Source organism: Myotis lucifugus, unplaced genomic scaffold (genome assembly GCF_000147115.1).
Source record: "Myotis lucifugus unplaced genomic scaffold, Myoluc2.0 scaffold_11, whole genome shotgun sequence".
NCBI lineage: Eukaryota > Metazoa > Chordata > Mammalia > Chiroptera > Vespertilionidae > Myotis > Myotis lucifugus.
The window spans coordinates 4,077,296-4,090,861 of record NW_005871059.1 but is presented as its reverse complement, the minus strand read 5'-3'; the positions used below and the strand labels follow the sequence as shown (position 1 = coordinate 4,090,861).

The 13,566-nt window shown below is 40.8% G+C and overlaps 1 protein-coding gene across 15 annotated transcripts in view; it reads left to right on the top strand.

Moving 5' to 3' along the window:
* SASH1 (SAM and SH3 domain containing 1) overlaps nt 1-13,566 on the top strand; it is a 290,860-nt gene that overhangs the window by 187,733 nt on the left and 89,561 nt on the right. For 12 of the 15 annotated variants that reach the window (XM_023750149.1, XM_023750155.1, XM_023750156.1 and 9 more), the window contains 2 exons: nt 13,136-13,186; nt 13,301-13,350. In XM_023750149.1, coding sequence (XP_023605917.1) covers nt 13,136-13,186; nt 13,301-13,350 — 101 coding nt within the window. Of the gene's footprint in view, nt 1-9; nt 121-4,863; nt 4,984-5,635; nt 5,817-13,135; nt 13,187-13,300; nt 13,351-13,566 lie in introns of those variants that run through there. The other 3 variants (XM_023750157.1, XM_014451815.2, XM_023750160.1) reach the window with 3 other exon arrangements.

Genomic DNA, 13,566 nt, shown 5'->3' with positions numbered 1-13,566 from the left:
CCCAGAAACCTACAGTGAAGTCTTCATAGACAAATACAGATCCTTACAGTGCCCTGTGGTTACCTGCTACGATGAGAACACCTGATAGTCTTAGGGGATCAGGGAAGGCCCATGGGAAAGGTGACATTTTTAATTTTCCTAAAGTTTTGTCAAAAATATTCATGAAAACTTCTAAATCTTGGCTTTTGGAGCCCTCTATTGTTTTGGAGCAACATCCAACCTTGCCTGGCAATTACTCTCTTCCCGTCTCTTGTCTGTTCAGTCATTCTCACTGCTCATCCCAGCATTAAAACATTTTTGGTGAAATGTGGGGGATTTACACATTGCTCTGTGACTATTTTATGGCTAAGAACTGAAGAATCTTCCCATATCTAAAGGTCATTTTCTCTTTAGTATAATTAGTGTTTTCATGAGTTGTTAAGGTCACGTGTCTGGTGATTAAAATTTGAAATATTTAAAGACTATAGCAACTTTCAAAATGTATAACATTTTTGTGTATCAAAGGTGAGCTCTGATCCTGGGGTTCTCTTTATGTTGAATGTTATACAATGAATGAAAAATGATCAAGTGCTAGTGCTTTGAATATGCATACATTAGTTTAGGGGAAAGGTGGGTGGCTAGCAGTGAGACCCTCTCACTACAGGGATTTCATCTTTTTTTATTTTGATTTTGATTTTGTAATGGATCTGAATGTACAGGCAAGACTCTTTATTCTATGATTCTCTAAGTCACAGTCAGCTCTCCAGGTTCCTGTCAGCCTTTTGGAGGGACATCTAATATCCAGGACCCAGCCAGCTCCCACCCAGCTTCCCCGGCGCATTGGCCATCCTCTTTGGAGTCACTGCTGCAGACACTGCAGACGCTAGGAAAGGGCCAGCCGGCTGTTTTCTGCCCCTGGAGATCAGGTCCGATGTGTTTCCTGCCTGTACTTACCTGAGGTTTTTGTTTGTTGGCTTTTCCTGAGGGGGCAAGGGGTAAATGCTATCTGTTAGGGGGAAATGGGCATACTGTTTGTGTACACGCACATTTTCTTTACATAGAATGTGCATAATATGATATGAAATAACCATTTTTAATTGACATCCTGGAGATATTTAGGTAATGGAGGCTAGATAAGAGATGATAAGAAAATACTTCCATTCCTTCCTTCAGTGCTATAGGAAAGGAAGGTTAGACCGGGCAGTTTAAGAAAAAGGGAGAGTACAGCAGAGAGTGGGTGGGTGGGAGGTCATCAGCCAAAGACCTTGTATGCATATATGCATACCCCATGGACACAGACAGTGGGGTGGTGAGGCCCCGGGGTGGGGGGCGGGAGTGGGCTGAAAGGGGTTGTTGGGGAAAAAGAGGGACATATGTAATACTTTCAACAATAAAGATTTAAGAAAGAAAAAGGGAGAGTAAAGCAAAATTTCTGTGAGGAACATTCTGAATGCTTAATTTTCAGAATTTAATAATATAATGCAATTAAAAAATAAGGGACTAGGATGTGTATGTGCTGAATAATGTATCTTTAAGTAACAAATGTTCCACAAAGATCTATTTGTAGAGAAGAAGTTGGTCATTATAGGAGGTTAAAAAAATAACATAGATCTTCTATGCCGTGGTTATTATCCGTCCCAGTTATGGTATGGGATCTTGTTAATGTGCTGTGTATATGTGTAAATTTTGAACTAAACCTGACTCTAGGTCTATAGAATGAATAACATTAGGAAAAATACACTTTAAATGGAATCAATTTTGTTTTGCTTTCTGATTGTAATAATAGTATATATATATTGTAGAAAAGTAAGAAGATACAGAAAAACCTCAAATGGAAAATAATTATGCTTAAGCCCCGCCCCCACTCCCATCTCAGATATAACTACATATAAACACTTATTTCCTCCCAGGTTTTTGTCTGTACATATATTTGTTCATCAAATATTGAGGACCTACTGAGTGCCAGACACTCTGCTGGGTTCTGGGGATATACTAGTGAACAAAAGGTACCGAAGTTCCTGACCAGTAGAGTTTACATTCTATATATGTACACCCATGCACCCAAATCCACACTGGGAGCAAGGTGGCGTGTTTGCTTATATTCCTTAACCTCCTATAAGGAATACTCTTTCCTTATTGAATATTCTTCAGTACTGTAATTTTTAATGATTATATACCCTTTTACCTTGTGAGTATGCTGTAATTTATTTATGAATCCCCCAATTCGAACTATTTAGGTATTTTTCCAATCTTTTGTTGTTATAAAAATAAGTAATCTTGAACATCTTTAAATGTACTTCTTCATTTTCCTTACTTACCTTCTCAGGGTAGTTGATTGAATGTGAGTTTAGCAGGTTAAAGAGTGGGAACATTTTTTTTTCAAATACTTTTATTGATTTAAGAAAATATATTTTTTATTTATTTCAGAGAGGAAGGGAGATGGAGAGAGGGAGATGGAAACATCAATGATGAGAAAGAATCATTGATTGGCTGCCTCCTCCATACCCCACACTGATCAAACCCACAACCCAGGCATGTGCCCTGACTGGGAATCGAACCGTGACCTCCTGGTTCATAGGTCAACGCTCAGTCACTGAGCTGCACCAGCGGGGCTACTTTTATTGATTTTTTAATAGAGAGAGGAAGAGAGAGAGAAGAGAGACATCGATGTGAGAGTGAAACATTGGCTGTCTCTTGAACGCTCCCAAATGGGGATTGAGCCGGCAACCTTTGGGTGCATTGGAGGATGCCCAACCAACTGAGCCATACCGGCCAGGGCAGGAACATTGTAAAGACTTCAGAAGCACTGTTAAATTACCACCTGGAAATATTGTAATAGCTGCACTCCTTTTAAAATTTCACACTTCCTAGTGTTTAGTATTTGGAAAAAGAAAACCTTACCAGTTTGACGAAAGGTAGTCTCATAGTGTTTCAAATTATACTTCTTTGATTATTTCTAAGAGCACACATATTTTTATGTCTTCGTTTCTGTGTCAGTTGCCCATTTTTCTATCTAAAGTAGTGTTGTTCTTATTTATTTGTCAGCACTCTTTATGTATTGAGCCATTTAGACCATTATCATGTATGTGGCAAGTTTTTCCCTAGGTCAGTGGTTCTCAACCTTCCTAATGCCGCAACCCTTTAATACAGTTCCTCATGTCGTGGTGACCCCCAATTTCATTGTTACAAATTGAACATAATTAAAGCATAGTGATTAATCGCAAAAACAATATGTAATTATATATGTGTTTTCCGATGGTCTAGGTGACCCCTGTGAAAGGGTCGTTCGACCCCCAAAGGAGTCGCAACCAACAGGTTGAGAACCGCTGCCCTAGGTGGAGAATATGTATTTTTTTTCTAACTTTTCCACCAACCAAATCATAAGAAGGGAAATGAAGAGGCTGCCTTTTTGCTGGGGATGAAAAGTTGGATTTTTCAACCAGAATCGCTCTCTGTCATCACAGCAGCAACCGCTCAGTTGCTGTGATTGCAGTACCTGCGGGCGGTAATGCCCGAGAAACACATCAGTTCTACAGACAGGGCTGCCTTTAGTGCTTTGACAAGGGGGCATATGAGCACAGAGTGAACTCAGTACTGATTAAATGGTACTCCACCTTGCCCCCTCCCCAGAGTAATCCTGGTGCATGTGAATTTAATTAAGTGCTATCTCCTATGAACCTCAGTGTTACAGATCACACCTTCAGGTTGTAGCAAGAAAAAGTTGGGCCTCGTGGTTGTGACAAACAGCTGCTGTTCTGAACAAGGGCAGGGGGTGGGGTGGGGGGGGGAGTAGATTTATGTTTAAACCAGAGTAATCTATGCAACCAGGTAATAATTTTGAGCAATAAATACTTTTGCTACAGTAACCGTTAAAGAAACAGATAAATCACAGTAATTTCAACATGGCACTTTAGCCATTCAATAAATGGGTATTTTAAATTTCATTTGCTTTTTGAACTAAGTGCAATAATTTATAGAGTAGTCATTTAAAGATTAATGCTCAGAAGGGAGAAAAATCACTACACAAGAACAGAAACATATTATTTATGTATATTACATTGGGGTTTAATCTGCCTGTAGTTTCCATTATAAACCTAAGTTTCCGGCATTTCTAATACAACAATAAAACGTGTGCTTTAGGCTAAAATTTGGCATTTGTCTCAACATTCTGAGATTCTAATTTTTATTTTATTCTTACTTTTTTTTTCTTACATACTATGGCATCTTACATGTATTTAAAAATGTTTTACATCACTAAGTAACACTATTAATTCAAAAGTTGATTTATTTTAGAAGTAGGTTTGTGACCATCGTTGATGCTGAAGCTTCTTAAGCTGGTTACCAAGGTTTTAACAATTGTTTGAAAATATGATTCAAAGAGTGAGAAAGAAGAGGGTTCAATGTCATGATAGCACCATTTGATTTCGCAGCTACAAAGACAGTAATATTGTACTAAATTGTGACAAAATGTGAGCCAGTTTATTAAAGGGTTCATTAAAATTTAGCATCTCCAGTTTGGCCAGGCTACATAATTTTATGTAGCCCATATTCCAGTACCAAATCTGCTAACTAATCAGTTCAGATGTTATTTATATGATAATATGGAGGCTTTTGTTATTTTGACCATGAGCTCCTGAAGGTCACTGACTATTTTATAGCCCCGGTACCCAGCATGTCAATTAAGTATAGAATTCACACTTAAGAAATAGAGGTTGAACAAATGAATGCATGGATAATGGGTCAGTTATGGGCTGTCTGTCACCAACTTGTAAAGGTTATCCATCCTAAAATGTTTGAGTCATTGGTTAGAACTTGTCGTTCATTTTGCCATTAAAATATAATGTAAAAGGTAAATTACTCCACAAAATCTTACTTGATTTCCAGTAATAGAATCACAATAGTCAGACAGAGGTTTGACCCATTTCCTGAAAGAACCTCCATCCCAGGTAGCAGATGTCCCTGTGGTCATGCTCAAATCCTCCAATGACAAGGATTTCACATAATGTAAGTAATTTATTCTATTTTGGACACCGGATTTACTTGCTTTTCTTCCTCCCTTTCTTTAAAAAATAAATAATATTGAACCTTGGCTGGTGTGGTTAGAGAAAGAGGAAGGAAGTGGGAGTGCAAGAGAGAAACATCAATGTGAGAGCAAAACACTGATCGGGTGCCTCCTGCATGCCCCCTACCAGGGATCGAGCCTGCAATCCCTGCATGTGCCCTCACTAGGAATCGAACTTGCAACCTTTCTGTGCATGGGACAAGGCCCAACCAACTGAGTGACACTGGCCAGGGCTATAACCTAATATTTTTAAAGGTTATTTCCAAATAAGTGAGCTCAAGATGGCTATTAAAAAATTACAATGTTTTCTTTGGAAGTTTTAGACCAATTCAATACGTAGTGTCTTCACTAATACTTGGATTTTATTTTCTTTATAATCATGCGTTACTTAAAAATGTACTAAGTGCTTTCGGCCCTCGCATCCTCCTCCGTGTCCGTGTTCAGGGTGCTGTGGGCCATGGGAACCTGCTCCAGGCAGCTGCCTGGCCTCCGCTCCCTAGAAGCCTTTTGCATGTTTGTATTTTCCTTTCCTTCTCTGAGTAAACAGCCCAGTTCCTCCCATTGATCCTGTTTATATGATCCCATTTCCAGACACCATGCTAGCGGAGGTTCTCCCGGTTTTCATTATCCTCCGGAAAACGCGGCATCCAGAGCCGAGCACAGCTGCCCAGATGGCTCTGCCTCGCGCCAGAGCAGCGGGGCCTGTGATGTAGCCCTCGAGTGGACGATTCCCCTGCGTGACCTGAGAAGTCACTGGAGTGCAAGCCCCCTGAAGGTTCTGGCGGTGTTCCTCACTCTTTCATCCTTGCGGACTAGAACAGTGCTTAGCACCCGGAATGTGCGCCATTGATCTTTTTAAAATTAAGGGGTGATTGGATGAAAAAGGAGCTGGGGAGGAACCGAAGGAAAGTGAAGTTAAGTGGGGTCATTTAGTTGCTTCCTGTCGCTTTTGTCTCATGTTAATGATCCCAATCAGCAACAGCAGAGGGTTGTGTGCTCTTGGTGGGCGGTGACACCATCTAGCCTGGCTGGATGTCATGTCCACCACTGGGAAGTGCCGAGGCCATTTGTATGGTCCTGTTGATAAGCCAGGTCCTGCTGGTAAAATGAGAAATTGAATGATTCAACTTGGTAGACTTGCTCTTGCGGATAATTAAAATGTCTTCACTGGGCCTTTTAAGATTTAAATTCATGTCATAGCACTCTTAGGTCAGTTTTCTTCCTAGTAAAAGGTGTGTTCTTCTAGCAAGACACAACTTAACTTCGAGTCTTCTTATCAAGTGGTAGATGCCGCAGGCGTGTGTGAATCGCCCACGGCAGCCATTTCCCCAGCCGTTTAGAGCTTGGTTCCCTCCTGGAATCGAAGGGTCAGCAGTCACCCGTGGTGTTTTACGTGCTCAGCATGCAGTCCTCTCGCTTTTCCACCTCCTCCTTCCTGGGCTCCCGGTGGAGGTGCTGCACTGGTGGGTGCCTGACCTTCCTCTCTGCCTTGGGAACAGGAGAGGGTCTTCGCCCTCCTGCTTTTCCAGCTGTGAAGTTCATTTGGCTTCGAGCACTGGCAGCATTAAAGGGCGGGGAGGTGTGGATTTCCACAACAAGGTGAAAACAACGCTGGAGTGGGGAAGAGGGCATGACATGTTTTCCAGGACCTTACTCTGCCCAGTGGGTTTTTACTCTGGTGTATTTCACAAGGGTTTTGTCACTTTAGAGTGAAAATGTGGTCCTTTAGGATCAGAGCCTCAGTTGTATGTTGTGGGTGTGACTGTAGGTGGACGTGCACCTGCACAAGCAGGTGGGTGCATATATGCACTCATAGACTTTGGTTTGGGTTTTGGCAAGCCACTGATTTCATCGAACAGTGGTTCTCAACCTTCCTAATGCCTCGACCCTTTAATACAGTTCCTCATGTTGTGGTGACCCCCAATTTCATTGTTACAAATTGAACATAATTAAAGCATAGTGATTAATCACAAAAGCAATATGTAATTATATATGTGTTTTCCGATGGTCTTAGGCAACCCCTGTGAAAGGGTCATTTGACCCCCAAAGGGGTCACGACCCACAGGTGAGAACCGCTGATAGAAACATTTGTTCTTTTTTTGCTGCCATGTTAGATGTAATAAACATTTAGGGAGTTATTATTTCCAGAGTTGTCCAAGTTGACAAGAAATGGATTTGAGGTCCCCATCACCCAGTAATTTTTTTGTCATCTGATTCCTTAAAAAAACAAACCAAACCAAAAACCCATACAGTACTATGGTTTAGTCTCCTTCAGTCAAAATAGGAATTATGAGATGATTTCTAAAATTATCATGGACCTTCACTATGCATCATAAAATTCATGCATAGTTTTTTATGACATTAGTTATTACAAAGGTTAATACTTCAAAGAGAACAATAGTGTAAGTAACTGTTTACATTTGGTGCATGTCCTCAGACCTTTTCCTGGGCGTGCGCACACACATACACTTACACATGTTGGCCTACGTTTATGTTTGGTTTGAGTTTCACTGTTATACTTCACTAAGGTAGGGATGTTCCTTTAGCATTTATAATTTACCAACTCAGTAAGAGTTTTAAATGTCAATGATATTTGTCATTCTTTTTCTTTTCTTTTTTTAAAAAATATGTTTTTATGGATTTTAGAGAGAGAGAGGAAGGGAGAGGAAGAGGGAGAGGGAGAGAGAAACATTGATCTGCTGCTTCCTGCATACCTCCTACTGTGGATCAAGCCTGCATCTAGGCATGAAGGGCCTGACCAGCGACCTTTTGGTGCATGGGAGGACGCTTAACCAACTGAGCCACACTAGCCAGGGCGATATTTGTCATTAGTAACGAAGGTGTCCAGATGTGGCTTAATGATGAATAGTTTAATCCATATATCAACTTTTATGCATCCACTTTCATTTTAAATTTACTTTAAAAATTTAAACTAAGTCATAATACCCTAATTTACAATTATAGGTTCGGTTTCAGTCGCTAGTATTATGTGGCTCTCTGGATATTGAACAGGGATCAAATTTTAGAGTTACTTCTCACTAAATGCTTCTTAGCATACTCTGCAAAGTGCAAAGTCAAAGAGCATATCATACTCAAACAAGTATTAGGATATATTTGTATTTTGGGAAATAGCAAGTACTTTTTTAATGGACTCTTTGGTTGTGTTCAATTTTGCTTTTTTTGGTCTTTTTCAACATTTAGATGGAATATATAAATTTATTGAATATAATTTTTTTTTTTTTTTGCAATGGCCAAAAAAAGTCCTCCAGTGCTAGGAAAGAGTCAAATTCTTGACGATTGAGGCATTTGCTCAAGGTTGAACCACAGTTAGGATTTAAACCTGGTCGCTAAACCTTATCAATATAAAAATTGTGATATCTCATGATATGGTGTCTAGGATTTTCTTAAAAGTAAAATAGGGTGGGGCTGAGGCATGGGTGAAGGTATAGGTAAAACAAAACTGACCATGAGTAAATAAATGTTGGTGCTGGGAAGTGGGAATTTGGAAGTTCATTATACGGTTTTCTTTATTTTTGTATTTTTGAGATTTTCTATAATAAGTTTGAAATGAGAGAGATAATAACTTTAGTTTAAAACATTGTGATATTTTAACCTTTAAGTCAGGGGTGGAGGATGGCTGCCCCGAGGGCCTTACCATGAAATCATTTGGGCTGGCCCTGCCAAGGCATTGGGGGTGAATTAATTAAATGTTTAACCAAATATAGCAGGCTAACTTTTAAGTCAATAATTTTGTATGTCCCTCGGATGATGTTATAATATCCAAATGGCCCTTGGCAGAAAAAAACATTCCCCTACTTTTAAGTGACAGGTTAAGGTTGAAATCTATCGCCAAGTGTGCTACTTGAGTAAACTATAAAGTACACAAAAGAGTCCACATGGACATTGTCATGAGTAAATTGTCTCACCTCATTCCTCATTTCAAGAACTTAGCTGAGGCCCCGTCTCCTAGGCACTCAGGATGGCAGGCAGATTTCTAAATGAGGCCATGATGATATCCCCCGCCCAGTGCTCTTCTTCTCATGGGACCTTGACTCTCCTCCCAGTGAGAGATGGGGCTGTGCGGCCACTTGCCTCTAGCAGCGTTGGCGACTGCAGCAGTAGGGACACGATCAGAGGCTGTGTGAGAAAGGGTAATACAGCTCCTGCTGGGCTCTCTGGGTATCCTTGCTCTTGAAACCCAACCTCCTGCTGTGAGGAAAGTCCAAGCAGCTACCTGGAGCACCCCTGTATGGAGTTCCAGCGGATAGCCCCCGCTGAGGTCCCAGCTGCTAGCCAGCACCAGCCTCCAGGTGCTCCAGTGAGCTTGCTCACCCAGGATGATGACCCCAGTCATCACCCAGCTGAGGCCCAGGCACCATGGAGCACACAGACACCATTCCCGTTGCCACCTTTCTGAATTCTGACCGCAGAATAGGTGAGCATAATAAAACGGTTGCTGTTTTTGCAGCTAAGTTTGGGGTGATTTGTTACACAGTGGTAGTCACTGCTGCATAGGTTATTGAGGGAGAGAACAGTCAGAGTATGTTGAGAAGGGAGAGCAGAATCTTGTTTCTCAGAGATCTTCTCTTTTTACAACATGCCCCAAAGATAGATAGATACGATTTTCATCAACATGATGACTTCCAAATCAGAAGCTATACTATGAACCATCAATATTTTCCCAAATGAAGTAGTTTGGGGCTAGGCCCTCAGGTAGATCCCTTTAATTCTTATTACTCTGACTTCCCCTTCACCAGGACTTCCTTCTGCTGGAACTCAGGGACCATGGCTTCCTGCCCCCTCCCCCTAAACCAGAAGCAATTGAATTGGAAGCCCAGAACTGGCAGCCTAGTTTATACACTGGACATGGAAGGGGGTGTCTTGGAGCCTTTCTCCGTCCATCTGACCTAAATTCCTGCTTCTTTATTATGTGGGCAGCACCCTTTATTGCTGACACATAGCTAGCGCTCTTTCTGTCTGATTCCATCAGGGCTTTCCACTCCACATTGCGCTTTAAAAAATATATATATATTTTTTTCTGTGATAAACAGAAAAAAATGTCATCCAGCACTTCCACTGCATACCCATATGACAAGTCCATTAAGACGTATTTCATACGCTGCACACGGGTGTTTTGTCCTGGCGTATATCAGAACACCTGCTAGCTTTCACTCTGTAATGTTCCATTTCTCAGGCTCCGTGGGCCCACAAAGGTTTGCTATATTTTTATTATATATATTTATGTCTTAAATATTTCATACAAGTCACACATACATGCATGATAGTATTATTAATTACTCTGCACATTTGTCATTGTATAATGTGGAATCCATCAGTGTCAGAGTAGTAGAATTTTCCAGTAGTCCATTCTGTTTTCTCTCCAAACATCATATAAGTCCTTACTTAGTGGACGGTTTTACAGCTTTTCCTTATTTGTGTAATATTTTTTACTTGCGGATGTGTTTGCTCTAAGAAATACTTCTTAATAACGATGGTAGTCTTTCCTTAAGAGATGAAATTGATATTTGCTCTAAAAAAACATTATTTTGTGGGATGTTCTGGGGGGGAAAAAAGAAAAACACGACCGGAAACATCATTGTACAAAAGCTTCTGTTTAACATCTCCTGTTCCTGATAAAACAGATGTTCTGCATGGAAACATTTACTGAGTCTATTATTTTAAAGGGAAGAGTTTTCACACATTGTATATTGAACTACCACTCCCCCCCCCAATTTCCTAAAAAGTAGTAAAAACACACTCAAATGTTTTATTATAAGTAACAAAATAACATGTGAAGATGAATTGACTGTGGAACATTTAATATGGTTGTTACTAAGTACCCGCTTCTGATGCAGGAACAGGTACATTTTGCACAACATACCAAAAATGTTATGTTTACAATATTGAGTGACAAAAGGTGCACTCAATAAATAAAAACGCAGATAAAAATGTACAATGCTAGCAGAAAATGCCCTATCATGGACTATCTAACGAGGTAGAGACTTAGAGTTTGGGAAGAAAAGTTAAGAACTGAGGAAGGGGAGAGAGTTGAATCAGGCATTTAAAACATTTTTTTTGATGGTTTTGGGAGGACGTCTACTAGAGTTGGGTATTAATTAAGGGGGCATTTCAGAGAAAATTTCAGAGGAACTAATAGAGTTCGTTATCACTGTGAGTCTTCCATACTGACTGCTGAAGAGGGCGGCTTAGAATGAAAAAATGGCAAAATATACCTTTGCTTACCTTCTGCTATTTAAGTTGGTAAATTTCTCTACAAGACGTTAAGAGGTTAGCTATCAGGGCATCAGGATCAGATTGCACACCAGGAACCTCAGAAATACGCACCCCTTCTGTTGATACACCTGAGTCTGACATCATGCCAATTGGACTTGGAATGTAACTCAAACGTTTCCATACATTGTCCTGTAAGAACGGTGTGTCAAGTTTGCCTGTGATGAGCAAAGATGGCAAAAAGCAGGACCTTAACCAGAGAGAAGTTCTGTGGGGCTTCATGCCACTCCCTGCTTTCATAACAAGTGAGGCCCCGGGACTAGGGTCAGTGGGTCCAGGACAGACTTATCTCTGTCGGTCGTCCTGTCCCACATCATCCCGTTCTCAGACCGAGGCACCCCAGTACATTCACTTTGTAGTCTGTGTCTGTACTGGGTTCCGGTTACCTATTGACATTTATGAATTTACTCTGGGTTACACTTATTATTTTATCGCTAAGTTTAAAAAAATATCGATCTAGTTTGGTAATCATGCTAATGATGAAATCAGCTACATGAGTAAACTGAACGATTAGATGGCACGTGAGTATTTTTTAAAAATAGATCTTTATTGTTGAAGAATAACAGATGTCCCCTCCACCTTTTCTTTTCCCATTGACTCCTACCTACCTCTCACCCGCCCCTCCAAGGCCTTGAGTGACCTGCTCCTATTTCCAGAAGATTAGCTGAAACTCACAAAACATTCTTCATAGAGTACATGTGCTATTCTAAAGAATATGGCAATTATTAACACAGCTAAATATCATCTGATATTATTTCAAACGTGTATAATGTTAGTGATAGTACTCCTCTAAAACTGCCCATTGTCCTGCTTATGATGTGTCGCCCCGGGGCGGGGGGGGACTGGCCCTGGACAGTGGACCACACACTGGTGAGGGCCTCCCCGTCAGCACCCCTGTAGGTTAGAATTTTCCTCTATTTGGGAAAAATATCAGTGTGGTGGTCTGTGCTCCGTTTACTAGTGTAACTCTTATTTTCCCGTGGCACATTCTAACACTTGTAATGGCGCAATTGTCCTGTTTTGCTGCCAAAGCTTATTTCACTAATTATTTTCATCACAGGTAACTGGTTTAGTTTTCCTTTTCTTTTTCTTTCAAAGGGGATACCATCTTTTTAAATTGTACAGTGAGAGTGCTATCCTCATGGTTTTATCTCTGGAAGTGTTTGCTTCCTGTGCTTCGTCTTTATGACTTAATGACTTCTCAGTGCACTTGCAACGTCTTGCATTTACTTCACCTTTTTACTCGATGCTGGAAGTTTTTTGTTTTTAAATTTTCATCTAGAAAAATTCATTTGTACTCTGGGAGCCTGGTGATTTTTAGGAATACGAGATAGTGCCAAGTTAACTTTCCACTTTCCTAAAGACACTTACAATTAGCCCTACATCATGGAATGCCCTGAATATATTCAGAACTTTAAAATCCGATCGGAACTCTATTGAAAAAGAAACTGAACACAAACAGGTCGCTGTAAATTCTGTGTCCCAGGGACCAGCTGATCACACCTAGAGAATGAAGTCACCGTTATCTGTCAGTATTGGTCAGTTAGATTGTACCTTTTGCTTCTGCATATAACATTGTCCGTATGTCAGGCTGTGGAGTTCAGAAAACAGTTCTATTTTAAGAGGCCAGAGCTCTCATTTCAAAAACACTTTAGTTTTCCCAGAAAATCTGTTTATCTCCGCCATCTCCTCCCACTGTAGCCGAGCGTGTCCCAAATCCCCCCGTCTCTGGTTACAAACCGACTTGTCTCGCTGTGTGCCCCGTTTGGAAGCCAAATTAAACCGGCATCTGTTCTGTTTTAGGAGAAAGCCGATGCCAGTCCCACGTCACTTCAGCTGCGGTCCCAGATCGAAGTAAGCACAGTGGCTTTAATCATCTCGTTTTGCTTCTGCTTTTTATTTTTTAAGTGACATTCTGAGGAAGCCTGCCGCTCTGCCTGTACTGATGCTGTGAATTCTCTCTCCTAGGAGTCGCTTGGTTTCTGTAGCGCCGCGTCAACGCCAGAAGTGGAAAGAAAGTAAGTTTCAGGATCAGAAATTCTAGGAAAAGGGTCTTTCAGATCCTTGCTGAGGGGGATCGTGTTGTGTATCTTCTATGGAGCTTGCTGTCAGTTTCCTTGTATGTTGTGTGTGTGAGTACATGTACAGGGGTGGGCAAAAGTAGGTTTTTGTATAAGTACCCACTTTTGTGGGTCGTTAGTTAAATTACCAGCCATCATTACCTAGAAGATAAA